Source organism: Mobula birostris, chromosome 29 (assembly GCF_030028105.1).
Source record: "Mobula birostris isolate sMobBir1 chromosome 29, sMobBir1.hap1, whole genome shotgun sequence".
Taxonomy (NCBI): Eukaryota; Metazoa; Chordata; class Chondrichthyes; order Myliobatiformes; family Myliobatidae; genus Mobula; species Mobula birostris.
Genome location: NC_092398.1, coordinates 4880117 through 4907979, shown reverse-complemented (window position 1 = coordinate 4907979; position 27863 = coordinate 4880117). Strand labels below are relative to the sequence as shown.

General features: G+C 45.3%; 1 protein-coding gene and 1 long non-coding RNA gene across 3 annotated transcripts in view; one reads left to right on the top strand and one right to left on the bottom strand.

Moving 5' to 3' along the window:
• Positions 1-239: 239 nt before the first annotated feature.
• LOC140190227 (uncharacterized) lies at positions 240-25477 on the bottom strand. Of its 2 annotated transcripts, XR_011883560.1 has the most exons (3): positions 23741-24881; positions 12389-12586; positions 9991-10251 (listed from the first exon to the last, which is right to left on the bottom strand). It is a non-coding gene; the product is annotated as an uncharacterized lncRNA (long non-coding RNA). The 2 variants fall into 2 exon arrangements; XR_011883559.1 differs by lacking the exons at positions 9991-10251; positions 12389-12586 and adding an exon at positions 240-622 and having other exon boundaries at positions 23741-25477.
• LOC140190226 (forkhead box protein O3-like) overlaps positions 24116-27863 on the top strand; it is a 237423-nt gene continuing 233675 nt past the window's right edge. The window contains exon 1 of the mRNA XM_072246780.1: positions 24116-24848. Coding sequence (XP_072102881.1) covers positions 24423-24848 — 426 coding nt within the window. The 5' untranslated portion in view covers positions 24116-24422. The remainder of the gene's footprint in view (positions 24849-27863) is intronic.

The following is a 27863-nucleotide window of genomic DNA, read 5'->3' as shown; positions in this document are numbered from 1 at the left end:
CAAACAGACACTTAGCTAAAAGTGTTTGCGGAGCGAACTTTCCCGACAGCTCGTCGATCGGCCGCGTTTTCAATGATCTCCGGCACCCGGCCTAGTGCGGCCCTATGAACCTGATTTCTTGCCGGTGTTGCAAACCGGAGCGTCACGTAGAGCCGGAGCATCGAGTCAGCGAGTGTGGCTGTCATAGGCCTCTACCCTCAGGTGATCTCTCTCTCTCTTTCTCACGTTGGCGAGTGAGAGTTTGCTGCCGAATCTCGAGTCAGAGGAACTCGAAATAAAAGCGACACTACAGACTGTAACATCGAAACAGCGACTGCTTACCTCCCCTCTCACTGTGGAAGGAGTGGTATCTCTCTCTCCCTTGTGAGTGAGAGAGGGTGAACCTGAGGGATGTCGAACTGTTGGGGTGAATAGTAGCTTTTGATGTACTACAGACCATGGTTTCTCTCTGGGGGCTTTGCACGGTGGGCAGTGGGAATGCTGAAGTCTCCTGCTAGAATAAGTAGAGGGAGGGTTGATGCTTTGCTGCTGTTTGTTCATGGAAAGGGGAGCAGGGAGCTTTGCGGTTTCAACGTTTTCCTGTCATTCACTCTTCGGGGTTTTCCTTCTGTTTCGAGGATGTCTGCGGAGAGTAAGAATTTCAAGTTGTATTATTGTATACATTCTCTGACATTAAAGGGAATTATTGAACCCCTGAGAGTGAACCTTTTGCTCGAGCTACTCTTTACCCCGAGGTGTCTGAAACTGGACACTAAGTGCCGTGCCATGCAGTGGGAAGAGTGGCTGCAGTTTTTAAACTGACCAATCACAATCAACACGACGGAAGCGGCTTTCGACCAGCCAATTAAGCCATGCCTCCACACAACACCTTCCTTTTGGACTGCTATGTCTCCATAACTTTTAAATAGAAGGGTAGGAGATCCCCAGGTTACAGGATCCAATTTACAGAAATCTGATTTCATGTAACTCGTTGATCCATTTTAAAGTATTTTTCAAGATGGTGATAATAATAAAAAAATGCTTAATGTTATTTATTAATTAACAACTGAAAATAATGTATATTCCATTATTTCAGTTATGAGTGATTTTAGAGTGACTGTTGACTGAATTATAGGAATGTACATAGACCAATAAAATTTGGGTATCTAATTAATGGAGCGAGGGTGATGGGGTGGAAATACGTCTCTACCAAAGGAGGTACAAAGTACTTCTTTCCTCCGCCAGCCTGCGGGTCACCCTCGGGCAAGGTGTAGCACCTGCTTAGCCCCTCGACCAGGGTCATGTGAATCCATGGGAGCAGTTGGTACATTCAGAGTTCAGCAGAGGAGGACAAAGGGCTTAATTAGGAAGGGGAAAAAAGATTATGAGAGAAAACTGGCAGGGAACATAAAAACGGACTGTAAAAGCTTTTATAGATATGTGAAAAGGAAAAGACTGGTAAAGACAAATGTAGGTCCCCTGCAGACAGAAACAGGTGAATTGATTATGGGGAGCAAGGACATGGCAGACCAATTGAATAATTACTTTGGTTCTGTCTTCACTAAGGAGGACATAAATAATCTTCCAGAAATAGTAGGGGACAGAGGGTTCAGTGAGATGGAGGAACTGAGCGAAATACATGTTAGTAGGGAAGTGGTGTTAGGTAAATTGAAGGGATTGAAGGCAGATAAATCCCCAGGGCCAGATGGTCTGCATCCCAGAGTGCTTAAGGAAGTAGCCCAAGAAATAGTGGATGCATTAGTGATAATTTTTCAAAACTCGTTAGATTCTGGACTAGTTCCTGAGGATTGGAGTGTGGCTAATGTAACTCCACTTTTTAAAAAAGGAGGGAGAGAGAAACCGGGGAATTATAGACCGGTTAGCCTAACGTCGGTGGTGGGGAAACTGCTGGAGTCAGTTATCAAGGATGTGATAACAGCACATTTGGAAAGCGGTGAAATGATCGGACAAAGTCAGCATGGATTTGTGAAAGGAAAATCATGTCTGACGAATCTCATAGAATTTTTTGAGGATGTAACTAGTAGAGTGGATAGGGGAGAACCAGTGGATGTGATATATTTGGATTTTCAGAAGGCTTTTGACAAGGTCCCACACAGGAGATTAGTGTGCAAACTTAAAGCACACGGTATTGCGGGTAAGGTACTGGTGTGGAGAGTTGGGTGGAGAGTTGGTTAGCAGACAGGAAGCAAAGAGTGGGAATAAACGGAACCTTTTCAGAATGGCAGGCGGTGACTAGTGGGGTACCGCAAGGCTCAGTGCTGGGACCCCAGTTGTTTACAATATATATTAATGACTTGGATGAGTGAATTAAATGCAGCATCTCCAAGTTTGCGGATGACACGAAGCTGGGAGGCAGTGTTAGCTGTGAGGAGGATGCTAAGAGGATGCAGGGTGACTTGGATAGGTTGGGTGAGTGGGCAAATTCATGGCAGATGCAATTTAATGTGGATAAATGTGAAGTTATCCACTTTGGTGGCAAAAATAGGAAAACAGATTATTATCTGAATGGTGGCCGATTAGGAAAAGGGGAGGTGCAACGAGACCTGGGTGTCATTATACACCAGTCATTGAAAGTGGGCATGCAGGTACAGCAGGCGGTGAAAAAGGCGAATGGTATGCTGGCATTTATAGCGAGAGGATTCGAGTACAGGAGCAGGGAGGTACTACTGCAGTTGTACAAGGCCTTGGTGAGACCACACCTGGAGTATTGTGTGCAGTTTTGGTCCCCTAACCTGAGGAAAGACATCCTTGCCATAGAGGGAGTACAAAGAAGGTTCACCAGATTGATTCCTGGGATGGCAGGACTTTCATATGAAGAAAGACTGGATGAACTGGGCTTGTACTCGTTGGAATTTAGAAGATTGAGGGGGGATCTGATTGAAACGTATAAGATCCTAGAGGGATTGGACAGGCTAGATGCAGGAAGATTGTTCCCGATGTTGGGGAAGTCCAGAACGAGGGGCCACAGTTTGAGGATAGAGGGGAAGCCTTTTAGGACCGAGATTAGGAAAAACTTCTTCACACAGAGAGTGGTGAATCTGTGGAATTCTCTGCCACAGGAAACAGTTGAAGCCAGTTCATTGGCTATATTTAAGAGGGAGTTAGATATGGCCCTTGTGGCTACGGGGGTCAGGGGGTATGGAGGGAAGGCTGGGGCGGGGTTCTGAGTTGGATGATCAGCCATGATCATAATAAATGGCGGTGCAGGCTCGAAGGGCCAAATGGCCTACTCCTGCACCTATTTTCTATGTTTCTATATCACAAGTCCTGGTTATGCGACCACTGACAGCAGGCAGACAATCTCTGAAGAGTATTGATAATGGCTGGGGTCACCCGTCTTGTAAAGACACTGCCCAGAAGGCGGCAATGGCAAGCCACTTCTGCAGAAAAATTTACCAAGTACAATCATGATCATGGAAAGACCATGATTGCCCATGTCATACGACACGACACATAATGATGATGTCATATGACACGACACATAATGAAGACATATGACATGACACATAATGATGATGATGAACTTAGGGACAGCTCTCGGGAAAAGAATGCTTAAAAACTGCAGAACATGAATCACCACTTCATTAAGCAATACTGTGGAGCACAGATTTCTTGGTAGTAAAATGTCTTTTTTGTTTTAGTTGTGTTTTTATTCTTGTAGAAATTGTGTACAATTTATGCTTTTCTTGTGTATGACTTCTTAACAAACATCTATAAATGCGTAGTGGAGAGTATATTGACCGGCTGCATCACGGCCTGGTATGGAAACACCAATGCCCTTGAATGGAAGGTCCTTCACAAGGTAGTGGATCACAACCACTGAGGACATCTACATGAAACACACTCGTAGCAAAGCAGCATCCTTCATCAGAAATTGCCAGCACCCAGGCCATACTCTTTCCTTGCTGCTGTCATCAGGTAGAAGGTACAAGTGCTTTAGGACTCACCCTCAACTATCAGGCTCTTGGACAAAAGGGGACAACTACACTCACTTGCCCTTCATTGCAATATTCCCACAGCTAATGACCTCACTATAATCATCCTTTATCTCATTACCTCATTCTAATTATTTATTGCTATTTATTTATATTTGCATCTACACAGTTTGTAGTCTTCTGCACTCCGGTTGATCTTTCATTGACCCTGCTATAGTTACTATTCTACAGATTTGCTGAGTATGCCCGCAGGAAAATGAATCTCATGGTGACATGTATGTACTTTGATAATAAAATTGACTATGAACTATGAGCTTTGAATGACTTGGACTTTAACCTGTGGACTGTCTGTATTGTTCATTAAAAGATGATGGATCTTGGAAATTCAAGCTAGTAATTTAACTTTTCTTATTGGACTTCACGATATCCCACTGCACTTGCCTGCCAATGAACTATTTTTAGCCTGCAATCATTTTCTCAAATTAGGAAACACATCATCTAATTAGTGCATAGCAATCAGAATCAGGTTTAATTTCATCAGCATATGTCATGAAATTTGTTGTTATTATATTGCAATAGATAATGATAAAAACTGTGAGTTACTGTAAGTATATATGTATTTAAAAAGTTAAATTAAATAGTGCAAAAAGAGAAAAAGAAAGTTGTGAGGTAGTGTTCATGGGTTCAATGTTCATTCAGAAATTGGATGTCAGAGGGGAAGAAGCTGTTCCTGAATCGATGAGTGTGTGTCTTCAGGCTTCTGTACCTCTCCCTGATGGTAGCAATGAGAAGAGGGCATGACATGAGTGATGTGGTCCTTAACAATGAACACCGCCTTTTTGAGGCATCGCTCCTTGAAGATATGCTGGATACTATGGAGGCCAGTGCCCATGGTGGAGTTTACAGCTTTCTATAGCATATTTCAGTCCTGTGTAGTAGCCCCCACCACCCATACTAGACAGTGATGCAGCCAGTTAGAAGGCTCTCCCTGGTACATCTATAAAAAAAAATGTGTGTCTTTTGTGACATATGAAATCTCCTCAAACTCCCAATGAATATAGTTTCTGTTGTGCCTTCTTGGTAGCTGCATTGATATGTTGGGCCCAGGATTGATCCTCAGAACTGTAGACACCCAGGAACTTGAAATTGCTCACTTCTGATCCCTCTGTGAGGATTGGAATGTGTTTCCTTGTCCTACCCTTTCTAAAGTCCACAATCGGTTTTTGGTTTTACTGACATTGAGTGCCAGGTTGTTGCCACAACACCACTCAACCAGCTGATCCAGCTGATCCATCTTGCTCCTGTACGCCTCCTCAATGCCATCTGAAATTCTGCCAACAATCGTTGTGCCTTCAGCAAATTTATAGATGGCAATTGAGCTGTGACTAGCAAGCGCCGTTGGTGAGAGACCAAATCTCTTCAAACTCCTCATGAAATATAGCTGCTGTCGTGCCTCCTTAGAAACTGCATCGATATACGATCTCACACAAGCACCAATCCAATAATGAATAGGTCATCCATCATCTTATTTATTTTATCTAGATTTGCGTTGTTGGTATATGATCAAAATATGTACAGAAACCGAGATTAGATTATGGCTTTCTTATTGATGGCAGAGATTATTAATACACTCAGTGGCCACTTTATTAGGTAAAGGAGGTAAATAATAAAGTGGCCACTGAGTCTATGTTCATAGTCTTCTGCTGCTGTAACCCATCCTCTTCAAGGTTCAACATGCTGTGCGTTCAGAGATGCTCTTCTGCACACCACTGTTGTAGCACGCGGTTATTTGTGTTACTGTCGCCTTCCTGTCAGTTTGAACCAGTCTGGCCATTCTCCTCTGACCTCTCATTCTCCGCCAAGCAGGACACCTCACTCAGCCTTTTAAAGCCAGAGGAGGTGGTGTATGCTTTGTGCTTAACTCATTGTAGTGCACAAAGATGGTGGTCCCGTCCCAGCCCCACACACCGGACCTGGAACATCCAGTGGTGAAACAGCATCCAATTTATCTGCAGAGGGAGTTTTCTGCTATCACCTTGGTCACGGTGTGCATCCCACCTCAGACCAACTTCAGGCAAGCACTGGAGGAGCTGAGGAATGTAATCAGCAGGCACGAAACCTTCCTGAAACCTCCCTGATGCTCTCCCTATCATTGCGGGAGGTTTCAACCAGGCCTGCTTGAAGAAATAGCTCAACAGCTGCCGCCAACATATTACCTGTGGAACCGGGGGAGCTAGTTGAGTGGTATCACAACAACAACCTTGCACTCAATATCAGCGGGACCTAGGAATGGATTGTGGACTTTAGGAATGGGAGGTTGAGGGACCATGTTGAGGTCCTCTTGAGGAATCAGCAGTGGAAAGGATGAGTGGCTTCAAGTTCCTGAGTGTCAACATCTCTGAAGATCTACCCTGGGCCAAATATATTGATGCGATTACAAAGAAGGCTATATTTCACTCAGAGTTTGAGGAGATTTGGTGTGTCGCCAAAGACACTCACAATTTTCTACAGATGTACCATGGAGAGCATTCTATCTGACTGCATCACCGTCTGGTATGGAGGGGCCACCGCACAGGATCGGAAAAAGCTGCAGAAAATTGTAAGCTCAGCCAGTTCCGTCAGGGGCACCTTCAAAAGGTGATGCCTCAAAAATGCAACATCCACCATTAAGGACCCCCATCACCCAGGGCATGCCCTCTTCTCATTGCTACCATCAAGGGGGAGGTACAGGAGCCTGAAGACACAAACTCAACGATTCAGGAACAGCATCTTCCATGACACCATCAGAGTTCTGAATGGACATTGAACCCATGTGTACTACCTCACTACTTTTTCCTCTCTTTTTGCACTTCTTTTTAAATTTTATATATATATATATATATATACACTTCGAATTGTAATCTGAAGTTTCCATTATTATGTACTGCATTGTACTGCTGCTGCAAAGACAACAAATTTCACGACGTACGCCCGTGATATTAAACTTGATTCTGATTCCGCAAGCCTCAGTGGATTTGCACATTTATTTGAGCGCTAAAGATCTGGAGGTTTTATTTGTCACGAGCTCATCGAAACATGCAGTGAAACGCAACTTTTGTAACAGCGACTAACACAGTCTGAGGACTTGCTGAGGGTAGCCCACGAGTATCGCCATGCTTCCAGCGCCAACTTAGCATGTACACTTCTTGCTAATTCTAGCCTGTACGTCTTTGGAAAGTGAGAGGAAACCCACACAGGCACGGGGAGAGTGTGCAAACTTCTTACAGCGGTGGCGGTAACTGAACCCTGACCGGCGGTTGCTGGCTATCTAACCATTACGCTACTGTGTCATACGAGACCCCCGACCCCTTATTCTACCTGGTCTGCAACTGACCCATGTGGAATGAAATTCTACATCCTAACCACGCTAAACTTCTCCGGAATCCCCCATTTGACTTACTCGTGACCATCCTTGACTTACCCTTGCTTGGGAATCCCCCAGCAACAGAAACACGGGCCAGGAAATTCCAATGCACAATTCTCGTCTTCACTACACAAATGAAAGTAAGTGGAAGTGTGTTGTTCAAGAGGGGATTTATTTTGTGGATCGGGAAGTTCCCACTTTTCCTTTGAGCCTTCCCCCACATCTGATACGGTAGCTCAGGAGATATCGATCCCTGCAGAGAGAGGTTAGCTGGGCTTTATTTGACATGAGCATGTCAAAACATCATGATACGCAGTGAAATGCGTTGTTTGGGTTAAATATTTGGGCCAATTGAGCAATCTGGTGCTTTGCTGCCTCCAAGAGGGTTCTGGGAGGTGAGTGGCCTCAAAGGCAAGAGATTAGAGATGGGGCACAAGCCCATGAGTGACTCCATTTCTCACTGATTAAAGTGTCGAGGAAGATTGAAAACATTGAGGTGAGTACGGAAGACGGCCGAGTGTTCAGCACCATCTACCAGCCTCTCACATGCTGCTGCCAGAGGAAATGGTCTGTGTGTGACAGTCTCACTCTCCCTCTTGCTAGCTGCTCCCAAGGGAAGGCCCCTGCATGTGAATGGTCTCTCTCTCTCCCTTGATCCTGTAGGAGGATAATACCAAAGTTCTAGGTCTGTGGTTTGTGGATTGGGCTGTAGTTCCTGTTTGCTTCTTTTTCTGTTGCTATTTTACTATTTTGAGTGACTTTCAATTAGGACGGTCTGCAGAAAGTGAACACTGAGCCAAAATGAATATGGACTCTTTCGATTTTGTGTTTTCACTCATTCTTTCTTGCCGTTTGTGCGATTTTTTTTGCATGTGGGGGAGTGGGTTGACGCTCTTGTTACTGTTGGCACAATTTGTTTTTTTTGTATGGGGGGGTTGATGTTTTTGTTACCATTTACATGATTTGTTTTTTTTTTGCTCGTGGGGGAGGTTTGATATTCTTGTTGCCATTTGCGTGATTTGTTATTTTTTTGTGTGTGTGTTGGGGGGGTTTTTGACGTTTTTGTTGCCGTTTGCATGATTTGTTTAGTTTTGTGTGTGTGGAGGTGGTTGATGTTCTTGTTGCAGTTTGCATTATTTGCTTTTTGCATGTGGTTGGTGGGGGGAGGGCAGTTGATGTTTTTCTTTGAAGGGGTTCCATGACTTTTTTTCTTTGTTTTCTGGTTGTCCGTGGAGAAGAAGAATCTCAAGGTTGAATGGAGCATACATACTTTGATAATAAAGGTCCTTTGAAATCAACTGAGTGAGGATACTTGCAGCCCGATTCCGGCTTTGGCTCCAAAATAGAATACCCACAATTCACTAACCCTAACCATACGTCTTTGGACTGTGGGAGGAAACTGGAGCACAGGAGGAAACCCACATAGTCATGGAGAAAACATACAAATTTCTTACAGACAGTGGCGGGAATCGATCCCTGATCACTGATTATAGGCACTGTAAAACGATTGCTCTAACCGCTAAGCCAGTGGTCCCCAACCACCGGGCCGCGGACCGGTACCGGGCCGCAAAGCGTGTGCTACCGGGCCGTGAGGAAACGATATGAGTCAGCTGCACCTTTCCTCATTCCCTGTCACGCACTGTTGAACTTGAACATAGGGTTGCCAACTGTCCCGTATTTGCTGGGACATCCCGTATATTGGGCTAAATTGGTTTGTCCCATATTTCCCCCGCTAAGGTAGAGTGTTCCTATGAAACCTTTCGCGCCGAAATGGCGTGAAGCGAAGAAGCAATTACCGTTAATTTACATGGGAAAAATTTTTGAGCGTTCCCAGACCCTAAAAATAACCTAACAAATCATACCAAATAACACATAAAACCGAAAGTAAATAACATTAACATATAGTAAAAGCAGGAATGATATGATAAGTACACAGCCTCTATAAAGTAGAAATAATGTATGTATAGTATAGTTGGGAAGATAAAGGCAAAAGCGATTTGTGGGGGGAAAAAATCGGCACGTACGCGCATGCGCACATCACATGCTCAGTCACGCATGCGCACACAGGTGCCCGCGCAAGGCTTCATGGTCATGGTAGTCTTTCCTGGGGTAAAGTGTCCCTTGTTTGGGAGTGAGAAAGTTGGCAACCCTAACTGTAAAAGACATGTTGAGGTGAGCTTAACCCTACTTGAACACCAGCCCCCACCCCTGGTCGGCCAGTCTGCAAGAATATTGCCAATATTAAACCGGTCCGCGGTACAGAAAAGGTTGGGGACCCCTGTGCTAAGCTACCATGTGATGGTGTACAGAGACCTGATGCCTCTTCCATTCATTGATTCACTTGTGCTCAAACAACAGATGGCTAGGGCCATCCATGCCAAAGCAACCATTCACAGTGCTTCGGATCCCTGAACTAAAAACTCAACAGGTCAGGCAGCGTCCACGGAAAGAGAAACAACCAATGCTTCAGGACAATGTCGCTTCATCTGAACAAGGAAACCGGTAAATTGGTTTACTACACTGGACAACAATTTTTTTCAAAAATGTTTCTTCCTCAGACATATATATATGGTTTAAAATAGATCGCTTGAAGTTGAACACAAATATAATTTCAGACTACTTGTATCACCTTGGAATTTGGAGAAACGAGAAATTAACTTTTATTGAATATAATGTGTTTAATTGCATAACAGTGCTGATGCTTTGCAATAGCTCAACTGAGCTAAAAATATTCTGTTGAAGATTTTCATTTGAACTCAGTGTCTGAGGCTTCTTGCTTAAGTGTCCAACAATAATCAGCCAGCGTTGATGGATTCCAGTTGCCCTGATACCGTTTCTCCATGACCACAATGTCCTGGTGAAACCTTTCACCGTGCTCGTCACTGACAGCGCCAAGATTTGCAGGGAAGAAGTCTAAATGGGAAGGCAGAAAATTAATCTTCAGTGACATGATACACTTCATGGTTTTGTACACTTGAAGTATGTTGTCAACCAGCTGCATGTAGTTTGGTGCTCTGTAGTTGCCAAGAGAAATTCCTCGAATTGCCTGTCATTGATGACCTGTTTGATTTGTGGAGGAACAGTGCCTTCCTTAATCTTGGAAACTGTTATTCTGACTTGAATTATGAATTGAAATAAAAATATAGGCAATATTAGAAAATGGTGCTTGATAGGGAAATTTCATAATGATTTTCATGATCAGCAGCAAAAAAAATCCATAAGATACACCCAGAAGTATTCAGGAAGCAAAATCTTTGTTGTCCAGTGATATTGTACAATGGAATATTTGTTTTGCATGCTACAGATATTGATAATTTAATCACATCAGTACATCAAGATAGTGTAAAGGAAAAATGAAACAATAACAGAATGCAGAATGAAGTGTTACAGTTACAAGAGAGAGTGCAGTGCACATAGACAATAGGGTGCAAGATCATAATGAGGTGGTTTGTGAGATCAGAGTCCATCTTATCGTACAAGGGGTTCATTCAGTTATCTTACAGCAGGCAGGTAGAAGATCTCCTAGAGTCTGACTCAAAGTAAAGTTCAACATAAATTTATTACTAAAGTGCATATATGTCACCGTATACAACCCTGAGATTCATTTTCTTGTGGGTGTATTCAACAAATCTATAGAATAATAGCTATAACAGAATCAATGAAAGATCGTCCAACCTGAGCGTTCAACCAAAGTGCAGAAGACAACAAACTGTGCAAATACAAAAAGAAGAAACAATAATAATAAATAAATAAACAATAAATATCAAGAACATGAGAAGAAGAGTCCTTGAAAGTGAGTCCATAGGCTGTGGGAACATTTTAGTGATGGGGCAAGTGAAGTTGAGTGAAGTTATCCCCTTTGGTTCAAGAGCCTGGTGGTTGAGGGTTAGTAACTCGGGGACTTTGAGACTTTTTTTTACCGTGCCCATGGTTTGTTCTTCATCAAGTTATGGTACTACTTTGCACTGCTGTAACTATATGTTATAATTATGTGGTTCTGTCAGTGTTAGTCTTTAGTTGGTCCTGTTTTCTGTGATTTCTGGAGAAACATTGTATCATTTCTTAATGCATGTACTCTATGCATTTCTAAATGACAATAGAAGAGGACTGAGTGTTCTCATAATCTAAATTGTTCCTGAATCTGGTGGTACAAGTCCTGAGTCCTCTGTATCTTCTTCCTGATGACAGCAGTCAGAAAAGAGGATGCCCTGGGTGGCGGGGATCTCTAATGATGGATGCTGCTTTCCTGCGACAGCGTTTCATGTAGATGTGCTCAATGGTGGGGAGGGCTTTTACATTGATGGACTGGGCTGTGGCCACTACTTCTTGTTGGATTTTCCGTTCAAGGCCATTGGTGATTCCATACCAGGCTGTGCTGCAGCCAGTCAATACACTCTCCACCACACTTCTACAGAAGTCTGTCAAAGTTTCAAGTGTCATGCTGAAACATCACAAACTCCTAAGGAAGTAGAGGCGCTGCCATGCTTTCTTTGTATATGCTGGGCCGTACACAGGGTTTTGTATCTTCTGCTCAATGGGAATGGCTGTGGGGTATGTGGGGAGAGAAGGAAGAATGTCTGGGCTGGGCGGGGGTCTTTGATGATGCTGGCTGCTTTACTGAGGCAGCAGGAAGTGTACACTGGCTCCTGCGAAATGCTGAGTAGTGTACACCCTGTGGTAACCCTGCTTCACTATTATATGATATGATTATGAAGACACGTAGCCCTCTTTTATTGTCATTTAGTAATGCATGCATTAAGAAATGATACATTATTTCCTCTGGTGTGATATCACAAAACACAGGACAGACCAAGACTGAAAAAGCTGACAAAACCACATAATTATAACATATAGTTACAACAGTGCAACAATACCATAACTTGATGAAGAAGTCCATGAGCACAATAAAGTTCAAAGTCTCTCAAATGTCCCACATCTCACGCAGACGGGAGAAGGAAGAAAAACTCTCCCTGCCATGCCTACCACAATTCGACTCTGAGTCATCTGAAAACTTTGAGCTCTGATCAGCTCTCCGACACCTAGTACTGACCGCCATCTCTGTCCGAATGATTCGATCTCCTTCTCGGTCACCAAAAGCAGGCGAGGCCGGGGATTTTGAGGCCTACCCTCCGAAAGATTCCCGACCACACAGTAACGACAGCAGCGAATGGGCGATTCAGAAATTTCTCCAGATGTTCCTCCGTGCTTTCACGTCCATTCTCCATCATATCAGAATTGTCCACGGCCCCTATTTAACAAATACGATATCATTTTTCACCGGAGGGCTGCGCACGCGCGGCGCATCGCCATCTTCTCCTCCCGCTGTTAATTAAAGACATCCTAAACAAAGAGTTTCCAGGTTATCAGGGGCAGAGGGAAATGTATGGGCGTGGGGGGGAGCTGCACTTTCACCAAAAACCTTATCCTTGAGCCAGTTTTATTGTGACCTTTGCCCCATTCTCCACTTGACGTCCCGTGTCAAAGTCAACCATTCCCCACCCAGATGTTTCTTATTGTTCTCTTCCCCCACCTCTCTGCAATAACCAGATCATTGGTCTGATCTGTTGACCTTTGACTCCCAGGCCCCTTCCGCTACTAGTGACACATGAAGTAAACTTGTTGTGTATTTAATGTTATAGTAAAAGGCATCCGTTAGTCTTGCGAGTCTAACGGATCTGCGCCTGAAAAGTCTTCACTCTCCAGGGCGCAGGCCTGGGCAAGGTTGTATGGAAGACCAATGTTGTCCAAGGGAAGGGCATTAGGACCCATACAACTTGGCACCAGTGTCGTCGCAGAGCAATGTTTGATTAAGTGCCTTGCTCAAGGACGCAACACGTTCCCTCGGCTGGGGCTCGAACTCACGACCTTCAGGTCGCTAGTCCAATGCCTTAAACACTTGGCCACATGGCCAATTTAATGTTATACACATATATATATATATATATACACGCACATACACACACACACAGAGTTCTATATAGTTATACAATGAGCAAGAGTTCAGTGCTGACTGCTTTTCTTTTGTTCACTGCCAGAGGAGTCTGTGAGCAGCCAATCGCTGTGTGGCTCACTGTGACAGGTGGGTAGGCCTCTCTGCCTCGTGTGGTGTCCCTCGTTTTCGGTGAATGATGATATTATAAGGTGGTATCGTGGTTCTGTGCTTATGAATTGGACTGTTGAGTTTATGGACTGTGGACTTTTTCAGACATGGTTTTTATATTCTGTGTTTTTTATTACCTGTTCCTTTAATGTTTGGTTATCTGAGGGAAGGGCGTTTGGGGGTTGGTGTTCTGTTGTGTTCTGTTAGTTACAGCATTTGTGTGGGGGGGGTCGATATTCTTGCTCCATTTTGTGTGGCAGGAGGGGTGATTTGCGGGGGGGTTGATGATTGGGATGCCATTTTTTGTGCAGAGGGGCGGGGTTGATGTTTCTTTCTGAACGACTTTCATGTTCTTTCTTTGGTTCGTGGCTATCTGGAGAAGACAAATTTCAGAGTTGTATATGGATAAATGCTTTGACAATGAGCCTTTGATTAAGCATTCTTCATTTAAGTAATTCATTATGCGTTATATACTAATATTAGTAAGACCGAAGAACTTCAGAAGGGGTAATTTGAAGGAACACATGCCAGTCCCCACAGAGTGAACAGAAGTGAAAAGAGTGAACAATTTTAAGTTCCTGATTGTTCAATATCTCTGAGGATCTATGCTGGGCCCAACACATTAATGCAGCTACAAAGAAGGCAGAACAGTGGCTCTATTTCATTAGGAGTTGGAGGAGCTTTGGTCTGTCAACTAAAACACTTGCAAGTTTCAACAGATGTACTATGGAGAGCATTCTAACTGACTACATCATCGTCTGGTGGTGGCGGGGATGGGGGGGGGGTCACTACGGCACAGGATCGAAAATAAGCTGCAGAGTGTAAACTCAGTCAGCTCCATCATGGGCACTAGCTTCCGTAGTATCCAGGACGTCTTCAAGGAGCGATGCCTGAAAAAGGTGGCGTCCATCACTAAGGAGCTCCATCACACAGGACATCCCTCTTCTCACTGCTACCATCAGGGAGGAGGTACAGGAGCCTGAAGACACACACTCAGCGATTCAGGAACAGCTTCTTCCCCTCTGCCATCTGATTTCTGAATGGACATTGAACCCATGAACACTACCTCACTACTTTTTTATTTCTATTTTTGCACTACTTCTTTAATATGTATAAACATGTACTGTAATTCACAGTTTTTTCCTGTTATTATGTATTGCCTTGTACTGCTACCACAAAGCCAACAAATCTCATGATATATGCCGGTGATACTAAACCTAATTCTGATGTATAAATATGTGAATTGCATACGTTATCTCGCCAACATGTGGTACGTGCGCTCCTCACTTAAAGTAAACTTGAAGTTAGACTCACATTTCTGACTCCCATGACTTCCTTTGAATTAGTTTTAATGTTTTGAAGTTACAAAACATACTTACGGCCTAGTCGTTTTCCCCCATGTTTATCACAACACCCTCTGAATTTGGTGGCCGCCTATCCCGCACTCTAGGGATGGGTGCTACAGAAGTTGCAGAGGAAAGATACATGTGTTGACAGAGCACCGCCGTAATGCCTGCGTTACCGAAGAAAACCATGAATATATTCTCATTTGCCCACTTTAGGACCGCATCCCTCTATGTCTTATCTATTTAAGGGTCTATCTAAACGCCTCTTAAAAGTTATGATTGCATCTAATCCTGTCAGCACCTTCAACAGTGTGTTGCAGATGTCAACCACTCTCTGTTTAATAAAGGTACCCATCACAGCAATGCACACACTATGCTCGAAGAACTCAGCAGGTCAGTCAGCCTCTATGGAGAGGGATAAAGAGCCGATGCTTCATGTCGAGACCCTTCATCAGGAGCGAATAGGAATGGGGGAGAAGGTAGAAGGAAGAGGAAGGGTACAAGCTGGTAGAGGACAGGTGACACCAGGTGAGAGGGAAGGTGGTAGGGTTGGGGAGGGGATAAAGTGAGACGCTGGGAGGGGATAGGTGGACTCTGAAGGTCAGGCAACATCTATGGAAAGGAATAAAGAATCGACATTTTGGGCTGAGACCCTTCATTCGGACTGAAGAGGGAAGAAGACAGAATAGGAAATTGGGGAGAGGCGAAGGAGTACAAGCTAGAAGGTGACAGGTGAACTGCGCGAGGGGGAAGGTGGATGGGTGGGGAAGTGACGTTGGAAAAAGGCAAAGGGCACAAGAAGAGGGAATCTGATAGGAGAAGCCAGTGGACCATGGGAGAAAGGGAGGCAGGTGGGACTCCATAGAGAGGTGATGGGCAGGTGAAAAGAAGAGAAGAGCTAAGAAGAAAGCCAGAAGAGGAACTGAAAAAGAGATAATGGGGAGGGGAGGGAAATGACCAGAAATGAGAGAAATAATTGATCATGCCATCGGGTTGGAGGCCACACAGACAGAATAGGAGATGCTCCACCTACCCATCACCTCCTCCAGTGTCCCTTCTCCTTCCCTCTCTCCCATGGTCCACACTCCTCTATGTTCTCACAATCTCTCACTGAGATCATTTATCTCCTCGTACCCCTCCTCTCTGCAACATTAAACTTTCATAATAATAAATAATTTAAACAATTTTTTTTTGTATTTGAAACAGCTTGTTTTCTTTTGCACAGAGGTAGTTTATCAGTTTTTGTGTCTAAATTTTCATTAATTCTATTGTATTTCCTTATTCTACTGTGAATGCCTGCAGGAAAATGAATCTCAGGGTAGTATTTGACCCTCCAAGCAGACCATTGCCTTTCTCAGAGCTGGGGAGCAGCCGATACCTGCCAAAAGAACATCTGCAGGCACCCTGACCTCTGCGAGGGACTGGCAGCTGTTGGTGGACCTCGAACGGCAGCTGAAGTTCCCCAACCATATCGCAGCCACCACCCTGCGACCAGACATTGTCCTAGTGTCTGAGTCGACTAAGCAAGTGGTGCTGCTGAAGCTGACAGTCCCATGGGAAGATCGCTTGGAAGAGACCCTTGAAAGGAAGCTCTCCAAGTACGCAGGACTGGTCAGCAACTGTCAGCAGGCCGGATGGAGAGCGAGGTGTCTCCCAGTGGAGGTTGGTTGTAGGGGATTCGCAGCCCGTTCTTTAGTTAGAGCCTTCAGCATTTTGGGCATCGAGGGAGAGAGGAAGAGAAGAGCCATCCGCAGTACCACCGATGCGGCAGAGAGGGCCTCAAGATGGCTGTGGCTCAAAAGAGGGGAGCCATGGGGTCATAAGTAGCTAGCCATCTGGACACAAGCTGGGGTCTGATCAGCGCCGGCTGGGTCACCCGGAGGAGGTTGTATGATGTTGAAAGACCCGAAACACCCGATGATTCCAGGATCATCACTGGAGATGTGTCCAGAAGCATCAGTAGATGTATGTACACAGGTGATATATAAGTACTTCAAATTTTTCTTTGAACTTATCTCAACTGTCTCTTTATCAAGTTATACATAAACAGGAGGCCACTCTCAGGCTAGAGGAGCAACACCCCACCTTCAGCCCAGGTAGCCTCCAATGTGATGGCATGACATTGATTGCTCCAGCTTCCAGTAATTTCTCCCCTTCCTACTTCCCTCTTCTTCAGTTCTCCACTCTGGATTCTGACCTCTTCTCCTCACCAGCCTATCACCTCCCCCTGGTGCCCCTCCTCCATCCCTTCTCCCATAGTCCAGTCTCCTCGCCTATCAGACTCTTTCTTCTCCAGCCCTTTTCATTTTCCACCTATTACTTGCCAGTTTCTTACTTCATCCGCTCTCCCCCAACCACTTGGCCTCACCTACCACCTTCTAACTTGTACTCTTTTCCTCCCCTTACCTTTTTATTCTGGCTTCTCCCTCCTTCCTTTACAGTCCTGAAGAAGGGCCTCGTCCCAGAAGGTTGACTGTTTATTCATTTCCACAGATGTTGCCTGACCTGCTGAGATCCTCCATCATTTTGCATATGTTCCATTGTTGGCAGATTTTCTAGTGTTTATGGACAGGAGTAGGCCACTTGGCCCCTCAATCCTGATCTATAATTTAATTGTATCATGGTTGCTTTGATTGGAACTACAATGCCATGTTACCTGTTATCCCCAAAGTCCAAATTTCAAAATAAATTTATTATCAAAGTACATATATGTCACCATATACAATCCCGAGATTCAATTACTTGTGGGCATTTACAGTAAATGCAAGAAACACAATTGAATTCTGGAGGAGGAAACAAGAATTCTATGAGCCAGTCCTTGTTGGAGTATCAAAGGTAGAGAGGGTCAGCACTTTAAAATTCCTTGGTATTATCGTTTCAAAGGACCCAGCATGTAAGTGTAATTGCAAAGAAAGCAGAGTCCTCCAAGAGGACCACGACCTTGTCGTTGGGTTTGGAGACCTGTCTGCCTCAATGACCCGGTGAGCTACATTGGCTGGAATCAGGGCTTTATGCTTTGGCTCTTGGTAGGGTCACCCTTACCAAACAAACCAAGGGTAGAGGCCAGACTATGAGTGGTCCACTGGTCTTCCAGTTCGGGGCTTCAGCTCAGGGCTAACAACTCTGACTGGTAAAACAAGACTATTACGGAAACAGCAATGAAGTATCTTTCTATATCTGAGTGTGACAGTATTCCTGAGTCTCCACCTGGGACGTGCATGACTGACAGTAGTGAAAACTGAGAGGAAGCTACTGACATGACGATGGAAGCCCTGACACCACCAGAGATGGAGGACCTTCATTGCTGTCCTAAATGCCAGTGGCGTAATGGGCAGTGAGTAAGTAAGAAGACAGAATAAGAAGATGAGGGAAGGTGGCAGGTGATAGGTGAGACCAGGTGAGAGGAAAGGTGGATGGGTGGGGGAGGGGGGATGAAGTGGGTGTTGGGAGGTGACAGGTGGAAGATGTAAAGGGCTGAAGAAGAATGAACCTGATAGAAGAGAAGACTGGACCGGGGGAGAAAGCAGAGTGAGGAGGGGAACCAAAAGGAACTGATGGTGGTCGGGTGAGGAGATTAGAAGTGATGAGAGGGGAACCAGAACGGAGAATGGAAAACGAGAGAAAGTCGGGGAAGAGAAATTATTGAACTTAGAGAAATCGATGTTGAGATCATCGGGTAAGAGGCTGCCTATACAGAATATGAGGTGTTAATCCTCCAGCCTGAGAGAACGCCTCGTCATGCCTGTTGAAGAGGCCAAGGACCGACATATTGGAATGGGAATGGGAAGTCAAGTCAATCAAATCAGGTCTCCTCATACTCTTCTTCATTCCAGTGGATTCCAAAACTGGTTTGTCTTGCCTTCCTGTATAAGGTAACCCAGCTCTTCAGGTACCAATCGAGTACACTACTCAGTTACATCCAGTACATTAATATCCTTAAGTATGGAGATCAGTATTGTACATAGTATGCTAGATATGGCCTCAGCAATGTAGCTAATTGGCAATACTGGACAACAAAAATTTTGCTTCCTGAATGGGTTTGGCTGTTGGGTATGTTATGGATTTTGGGCTGCTGATCATGAAAATCACCATGAAATTCCCTTATCACACACAATTAGTTAGAAATTTCCTATATTTGTTACTTCAATTCATAATTCAAGTCAATTAAAATGTTGCACACAATGTAAGCTGAAAAGATTTCTATCTTGTCCAGACATGCCTGGGCATGCTTTAGGCAGGGTGGAGGCTGCTTGGCAGGACAGGTTTTAGAAAGGCTATAAATTTCCATGAAGGATTTCGATATCTGAGACAGATGCTCCCCAGAATAACTGATGCCAAGATTAAGGAAGGCATTTTTGTTGGTCCAGAAATCAAACAGGTCATCAGTGACAGGCAACTCAAAGAACTTCTAGTGGGACTGGAGAAAATCACATGGAAGGCATTCAAGGATGTTGTTAAAAATTTTCTTGGCAACTACAGAGCGTCAAACTATACGCACCTGATTGACAACATGCTTCAAACACACAGAAACCATGAAGTGCTGAAGATTTGTTTTTTGCATTCGCATTTAGACTTCCCTACAAATCTTGGCTCTGTCAGTCACGAGCATGGTGAAAGGTTTCACCAGGACATTGCAGTCATAGAGAAACGGTATCAGGGCAACTGGAATCCATCAATGCTGGCTGATTATTGTTGGACATGCAAGTAAGAAGCTTCAGATACTGAGTACAAATGAAAATCTTTTTAGCTTAGTTGAACTATTGCAAAGTATCAGTACAGTTATGCAATTAAACCCATCATATGCAATAAAAGTTAATTTCTTATTTATCCAAATTCCTGTGTGAGAAAAGTAGCCTGACATTCTAAACAAGAGAAAATATGTAGAGGCTGGAAATCCAAGCAATACACACAAAATGCTGGAGGAACTCAGCAAGCCAGACAGCATCTATGGAAAATAGTACAGTCGATGTTTGGACTCAAGACCCTTTGACCGGACTGGAGAGAAAAAGCTGAGGAGTAGATTTGAAAGGTGGGGTGAGGGGAGAGACAAACACAAGGTGATAGGTGTCAGCAGGAGGGGAGGGGTGAAGTAAAGAGCTGGGGAGTTGATTGGTGAATGAGATACGGGGCTGGAGAAGGGGGAATCTAATAGGAGAGGACAGAAGACCATGGAAGAAAGAAAAGGGGGAGGAGCACCAGAGGGAGGCGATGGGCAGGCAAGGAGATAAGGTGAGGGAGTGAAAAGGAGATGGGGAATGGTGGGGGGGGGGGGAATTACCAAAACACATTATCTTTGCGTTCAGCTTCAAGTATTGAAAATTTCTGAGGAAGCAACGCTCTCGAAAAAAATTGTTGGTTTGTTATTGTCACATGTACCAAGATACAGTGAAAAGCATTTTTTTTTGCATGTCCTGCAGGCAGATTATTGCATACATAAGTACATCCAGATAGTATAAGATTACAACTGAGTGCAGAACATCAGAATCAGGTTTAATATCACTAGCATATGTTGTGAAATTTGTTGTTTTGTAGCGGCAGTACTTTGCAATAGATAAAATATAGTATAAGTTTTAATAAATATATATTTTATAAAGCAAATAAGTAGTGCAAAAAGAGAGCAAGATAAAAAGAAAAAGAATTGAGGTAATGCTCATGGATTGGCTCATTGTCCATTTGGGAAGCTGATGGCAGAGAGGAAGAATCTGTTCCAAAAACACTGAATGTGGGCCTTCAGGCTCTTGTAACTCCTTGTACCAATGTACCACTGGTGAGGCCTAATTTGGGGTATTGTGTGCAGTTTTGGTCACCTACCCAAAGGAAGGATGTAAACAAGATTGAAAGAGTACAGAGAGAATTCACAAGGATTTTGCCTGGTCTGGAGGACCTGAGTTATAAGGAAAGATTGAATAGGTTAGGACTTTAATCCTTGGAATGTAGAAGATGGTGGGGAGATTTGATAGAGGTATACAAAATTATGAGGGGTATAGATAGGGCAAATGCAAGCAGGCTTTTTCCACTGAGGTTGGGTGGGACGACAACAAGAGGTCATGGGTTAAGGGTGAAAGGTGAACAGTTGAAGGGGAGCATGAGGGGAAACTTTGTCACTCAGAGGGTGGTGAGAATGTGGAACAATCTTCTGGCAGGATGACTAGATGTGGGTTTGCCAAGTTGTGAATGCAAGCTTGACTTCAATGTTTAAGAGAAGTCTGGATAGGTACGTGGATGGTAGGGGTATGGAGAGCTATGGTCCCGGTGCAGGTTGATGGGAGTAGGCAGTTGAAGTGGTTTGGCATGGACTAGATGGGCTGAAGGGCCTGTTTCTGCGAGGTACTTTTCTATAACTCTATGACTCCTCCTTGGTGGTAGCAATGAGAAGAGGGCATGTCCTGGGTGATGGGGGTCCTTAATGATGGATGCTGCCTTTTTTAAGGCATTGCCTTTTGAAGACGTCCTTGACGCTGGGAAGCCTGGTGCCCATGATGGAATAGAGGGTTACAGAGAGAGTACAGTGCAGCTCGACAAATGAAGTGCAAGGGTTATAACAAGGTGGACTGAGGGATTAAGGCTTCACTGAAGTATACCTCCCTTCCTCACTGGTCAATTCCTCTCACCGTAAGCAATAACATTCCATCATGTTTCCCAGATTCTCACTGTACCCATAGACTGACCAGTTGCACCTTGTTCTCTTGGGCAGCCAGATCTCTCTATATCTCAGAGTCCTCACACAAGACATCAACGTCATTATGAGCCGTGTGGTATGACGTGGATGATCACATAGTCTATCCATGACCATGATCGTTCTTGGCAAATTTTTCTCCAGAAGAGGTATCTTCTTCTGGGCAGTGACTTTACAAGACGGGTGACCCCAGTCATTATCAATACCCTTCAGAGATTGTCTGCCTGGCGCCAGTGATCGCATAACCAGGACTTGTGATGTGCACCAGCTGCTCATACGACCATCCACCACCTGTTCCCATGGCTTCACGTGACTGGGGGTTAAGCAGGTGCTACACCTTGCCCAAGGGTGACCTGCAGGCTAGTAGAGGAAAGGAGCACCTTACACCTCCTTTGGTAGAGACGTACCTCCACCCTGTCATCCAAAATACAAGACATAGGAGCAGAATTAGGCCACACAGCTAAATGAGTCTGCTGTAGCAACAGAAAAATATTGGAGTGTGAGGTGGAGAAGGGCTGGTGTATGGAAACATCTGCCCTGATGAGGCCACTCTCAGGCTGCAGAGCAACATCTCATATTCCATCTGGATGGCCTCTAACATGGTAACATTAACATGATTTCTCTAACTTCTGGTGATTTTCCCCACTCTGGCTCCCCTATTACCTCTTCTCTTCTCCTCACCTCATCTAGCCATCTCTACCCTCTTGAGCTCCTCCTCCTCTTTCTCCCACCCTCCTCTCCCATCAGATTCCTTCTTGTCCAGCCTTTTACCCTTTCCACTTATCACCTCCCAGCTTCTCACTTCCTCCCCTTCGCAGCACCCACCCACCCGGCTTCACCTTCTATTGATCCTCCTTCCCCTCCGCCCCCCACCTTTTTATTCCGACGACTTCCTTCCCAGTCCCGAAGAAGGGTCTCGGCCCCAAAACGTCCATCGATGTTGCCTGACCTGCTGAGTTCCTCCAGCACCATGTGAGTGTTGCTCTGGATTTCCAGAATCTACAGAATCTCTTTTGTTTAGATAGTATGTTTCTTTAAATAAAAACCACCAAAGTCAAAAAATTTTACTGTTTCCCACACCATATGCCTGTCTTCTTAATTAAAGGAATTAAATTGATGAATTGGTTTGGTACTGCCGCATGTATTTGGTTGTGCGTCGTTATGTTACATCTACGCCATTCTGGTCTTGCTTTTTATCGTTTCCCTACACTGTACTTTCTCTGTAGCTGTTACACTTTATTCTGAAATGTTACTTTTTTAAAAAAACCTTGTTCTGCCTCAAAGCACCGTATAACGAGGTAATCTGTATGAACAGTATGCAAGATAGGAGTGGGCCATAAGTAAGTCAGTGAGTTACAGAGAAGTACAGCGCAGAAGCAGGCCGTTCGGCCCATCTAGCCCGTGCCGAACCATTTAAACTGCCTACTCCCATCGACCTGCACCCAGATCATAGCCCTCCATACGCCTCCCATCCATGTACCTATCCAAACCTCTTTTAAACGTTGAAATCGAGCTTGCATGCACCACTTACGCCGGCACTCGTCCCACACTCTCACCACCCTCTGAATGAAGTTTCCCCTCGTGTTCCCCTTAAACTTTTCACCTTTCACCCTTAACCCATGACCCCTGGTTGTAATCCCATCGAAGTTAAGTGGAAAAAGCCTGCTTGCATTTACCCTCTCTATACCCCTCATAATTTTGTATACTTCTATCAAATCTACCCCCTCCTCAATCTTCCACGAGGAATAAAGTCCTAACCTATTCAATCTTGCCTTGTAACTCAGGTTTTTCAGACTCTTTGTAATTTTTTCATGTACTCTTTCAACCTTATTTCCATCTTTCCTGGGGAAACTTGCAAGACACGCTTTTCACTGTTTCTCGGTACTAAATCAAATTCCAACGGATCGAGGTACTCGACTTGCAATATCGCCCATGCAGATCGATTCGTTGCAACTGCACTTTGAACGGTACAAATATCAAACAATAACAGAACGCAGAATAAAGTGTTACGGTCCGGAGAAAGTGCAGGCAGACAGTCTTCCGGAACCCCCATAACATCTAGGAAATTTTGGAAAATTTCACCACCCACTCAGGCTTAACGCCAGGGCCCGGAGCGCCTGAGTTGCTCCTTCCCTTTCAGTTACACAGATTTACAGCGAATTTCACAGATTTTGCTTCGAAACATAGAGGGCTGAAGCAGAAATACCTTTTTAGTTTATCTGCCATGCCTTTGTGTTCTGTTAATTTCCCAGACCCAATTGGTACAGGACCGACGCTCACCTTGTCACCTCCTCTGTATCATTCTGAAAAGGTTAAGTGCTCCTCTTCTCACAGATGTTGTTGCCTTTTTTATGCTGCTTGCAGATGCGGTCTGACCTTGCTCAGTGCTTCCAGGAACTTCTGGTTCTTTTTATTTTCGAACAATATGGAAATTCATGGCGCCTTGCCCCAGCGCCCGGGGTCGAAGCCTCTCCGCGCCTTTCTGTCAGCACAGCTGAGCCGGCTGACGTCAGCGAAGGGGATTTCCCCGCTAATATATTCAGGGGCGGGCACCGCTGCGGCCAATGGCGGAGGGAGATGGGCGGCACCCGTGGCGGCGGCTGCCAGCCGGGCCACGCCTCGAAGGAATGCTGTGACAGTGGGCGACCAATGAGGCGGTGGCTGGCCGCGATGTAACCTTTTCTCAGCGCGCAGCGGGTACACATGGAAGCGACGCGCCGGTGGACAACAAGGCGCAGTTGCGGCGGAGCGGAGGCGCAAGAAGCGGTGGCTGGGGCAGAGGCAGCGCTGCGTGTGCTATGGCAGCCCTCTACTGAGTTATAGCCCACACCCCCCCCAGCTTTAACCCCTCCCACCTCTCGGGGGGGTTTCCCCTCCTTTTAATATTTTAATCCTCCACCGTGACATCTGTTGTAATTTGATTTGTTGTCAGATTTTCTCCCTCCCGCTGCTGGCTACCGTCATGGAAGAAGCCGCAGCGCCTCAGGTTGACATCGACCCGGATTTCGAGCCTCAGAGCCGGCCCAGATCGTGCACCTGGCCGCTCCCTCGACCAGACTTCCCAGGGGCCGAGGGCAAAGCAGAGGAAAACGCCCCGAGTAACGAGGCAGCAACGGCGGCGGCGGCGGCAGTTACCGGCATCAAGACAGACGCGAGGGCTGTGCCGGCGATCCAGTCGGTGCTGGGCGTCAGTGAGATCAGTCACCACCGAAAGAAATCATCCCGGAGAAATGCGTGGGGCAATCTGTCATACGCCGACCTGATCACCAAAGCCATCGAGAGCTCTCCTGACAAGAGGCTGACGCTGTCACAGATTTACGAGTGGATGGTTCTCCATATCCCCTATTTCAAAGATAAAGGCGACAGCAACAGCTCAGCAGGCTGGAAGGTATGCTCCGTTCACAGGTGCAAGGCACATCGCCTGTTGCATTTGTACAAACGCACACCCTCTCACACGCAGAGGTCTCCGACTGGTTAATATTAGTGACCCTCCCTCCGCAGGAAGCTTTGTATTCATCTCGTCACTGTGAATTTAAGTAAGGATTGTTCTGCAGAGCAAGGTGGTCTGGTTTTGAACAGTAGGCGAGGCGATTGAAAAGTTTATCTGTCAATCCGTTTCCGTCGCCCGCTCCTGCAGAGCAGCCGGTGTTGGGGAAACAGGTCAGCGCGCTTTGCACTTGTTGAACGCTTGTGTGCAGACGTCAGGAGTGCTGCTGTTCTGCCTGCACCGGGTTTCAAAGTGCAAGCCGGAGAAGTTGGCAATGGTTAGGCGAATTCAGCAGGGAACCTGGTGAATATGACTAATAGTGGCTGTCCTGAGACGGGGAGTGCAGTGAGCCGGTTGGAATTTCAGTTGCAGACCCAAAATCTAAAAAAAAGCGCCTTGCTCTGTGGTTGTTTGAATTACAGTCTTTCTAATGTACCCTTAGTGTAACTGTTTTCTTGGTGCCAAGGCGATTCATATCGCCTCCCGTTCTAATTCCCGAAAGATAAACACGAGTTATAATCATCAGCTGGTAGATGTACAATCGTGCGCTGAAAGATTGTAGCGAGTGGTTTGCGTGTGTGCGTTGTGGCCGCTGTAGTAGTACTCCCGTTGGGGGAATGAGCTGGAAGCAGTTCTGTCGTTCCATCGTGTCCTTAGATTACTTGCTGTGGCGTGCTTTTAAGTCTCTATCATTCAAAGTTCACAGTAAATTTATTATCAGAGTACGTATATGCCACCATATACTACTCTGAAATCCATTTTCTTGCGGGCATTCACAGTAAATGCAATAGAATTAGCGGAAAAACTACACGCGACCGAGGAGCAGCCAATCTGCAAAGGAAGACACATTGTGCAAAATACAAATAATAAAAAATACGTAAATAAATTATCCTGAGAACATGACTTGTGCAGTTCTTGAAGGTGAGTCTATAGGTTGTGGAATCAGTTCCGAGTTGGGGTGAGTGAAGCTATCCACGCCGGTTCGGGAGCCTGACAGTTAAAGGGTAATAACTGTTCCTGAACCTGGCGGTATGGGACCTAAGGCTCCACTTTCTGGGTGTCAGCAGTGAAAGGGCAGCATGGACTGGAAGGTGAGGGTGCACATTTTTAAAAATAGATGAATAACACTGCGAACACAAATTGCAGAGCCCTTGAAACTGAGGCTGTAGGTTGTGGAGTCAGTTCGGAGTCGCGGTGAGTGAAGTTATCCACGCTGGTTCAGGAGCCTGATGGTTGTAGGGTCATAACTTTTCCTGAACCTGGTGGTGTGGGACCTGAGGCTCCCGTACCCCCTGTTCGATGGCAGCAGCAAGAAGAGAGCACGTCCCGTTGGAGGGGGTCCCTCAAAGTAAAACTGAACCTCTTTCAGCAGCAGCAAGGAGTGCTTTTTAAGAAACGACAACAAAAAAATACTTCTGAGAAGTTACCGTGGAGGCGTTGGTTGGAATCAAGCGCCCACTTACAGAGGCAAAGAGCGGACGGCGTATCTCCGAAACGCGTTGTGATGACGAGTCAAGTACAGCTAAACCAAAGGCAATTTCAGCTGTGACTATCCGGCCGTGACTGCCTACTATGTTGCATAACTTATCTGAAGTTGGTATTGTTTTAGTCGCCCCACTGTAGGATGTTGAGGCTTGGGAGAGGGTGCAGAAGAGGCTTACCAGGATGCCGCCTGGTTTAGAAGGCATGTGCTATACAAGAGGCTGGGTAAACTTGGGTTGTTTTCTCTGGAGCGCCAGAGGCTGAGGGGAGATCTGAAGATTATGAGAGGCACAGATAGAGCAGACAGGGAGTATCTGTTTTTCAGGGTTGAAATGTTTAATGCCAGGGGGCATGCATTGAAGGAGAGAGGGGGTGGGTTCAAAGGGGATGTGAGGGGGTAATTTTTTTTACTCAGAGAGTGGCGGATGCCTGGAATGTGCTGCCTGGTCTGGTGGTAGAGACAAATACATTGGAGGTGTTTAAGAGACATTTGGATAGCCACATGGATGTAAGGAAAATGGAGGGATGTGGACATGGTGTAGGTCAGAGGGATTAGTGTTTGGGCGTTTTTCGATTTGCTTTTCAGCTGGTTAGGCACAAATTGTGGGCCGAATGGCCTGTTCCTGTGCTACACTGTTCTCGCGTGTGCCAAATTCTGAGACACTATTACTTAGACTGGCACTTTACAATAGGCCTGTGCAAATAAACCATCAGTAGCTGTGTGCCGGGGTTTTCTAAAACCTTGCTGCTGTGCGTTATCTTTAGCCAGTCCTACCTCCCCACTGGGGATGCCTGTTTCACTCAATATGTCAAGAGAGCCTTCCGTCTGGGAAGCTCTGCCATAATCTGTGTCACAACCAGGGATCATTTTTAAGAAAAGGATTTTTTTTTTCCGTCAGTTAGTATGTGGACTGTATTTTCTCGGTGTCTCCTTGTGGGTTTGCATTGTCCTTGGACTCTTCATATTTTCTGTCTAATTGTTTGGTTTTTTACTTTATCTTGCCGATGTCTCATTTGGGTTCATGGGGATTGTTAAACTCTTTGTACTTATCACTTTTATTCAATTTGGGATGCTTTAATTATCATGGAATTTTCAATGTCTGGAATTCCCACATGTATTTCGGGGTGGGGGGGGGGAGCATGCCAACCCCTCTTGGTTGGGTGGTTGTGGTTCTTTGTCGGGTAGAATCCAGAGTGAGCGCCTCTGTGTATCGTCAGTGATTTCTGTCCATCAAGGTTCCATACAGATTGCCTTAACCTTTGTGAGTTTTTCTAGTTAATGTAATGAATCTTCAGTTTTGTTTGAATTGCCAGAGTCTCTGTGATTCCTACACTTGAGTTTGCTAGCGATTCTCACAACTATTGTCCTGCAAGGTTAGATATCACGAGAGTCGCCTTCCATTGTGAGAGCGAAGGGTTCACTTGGGTGTCATT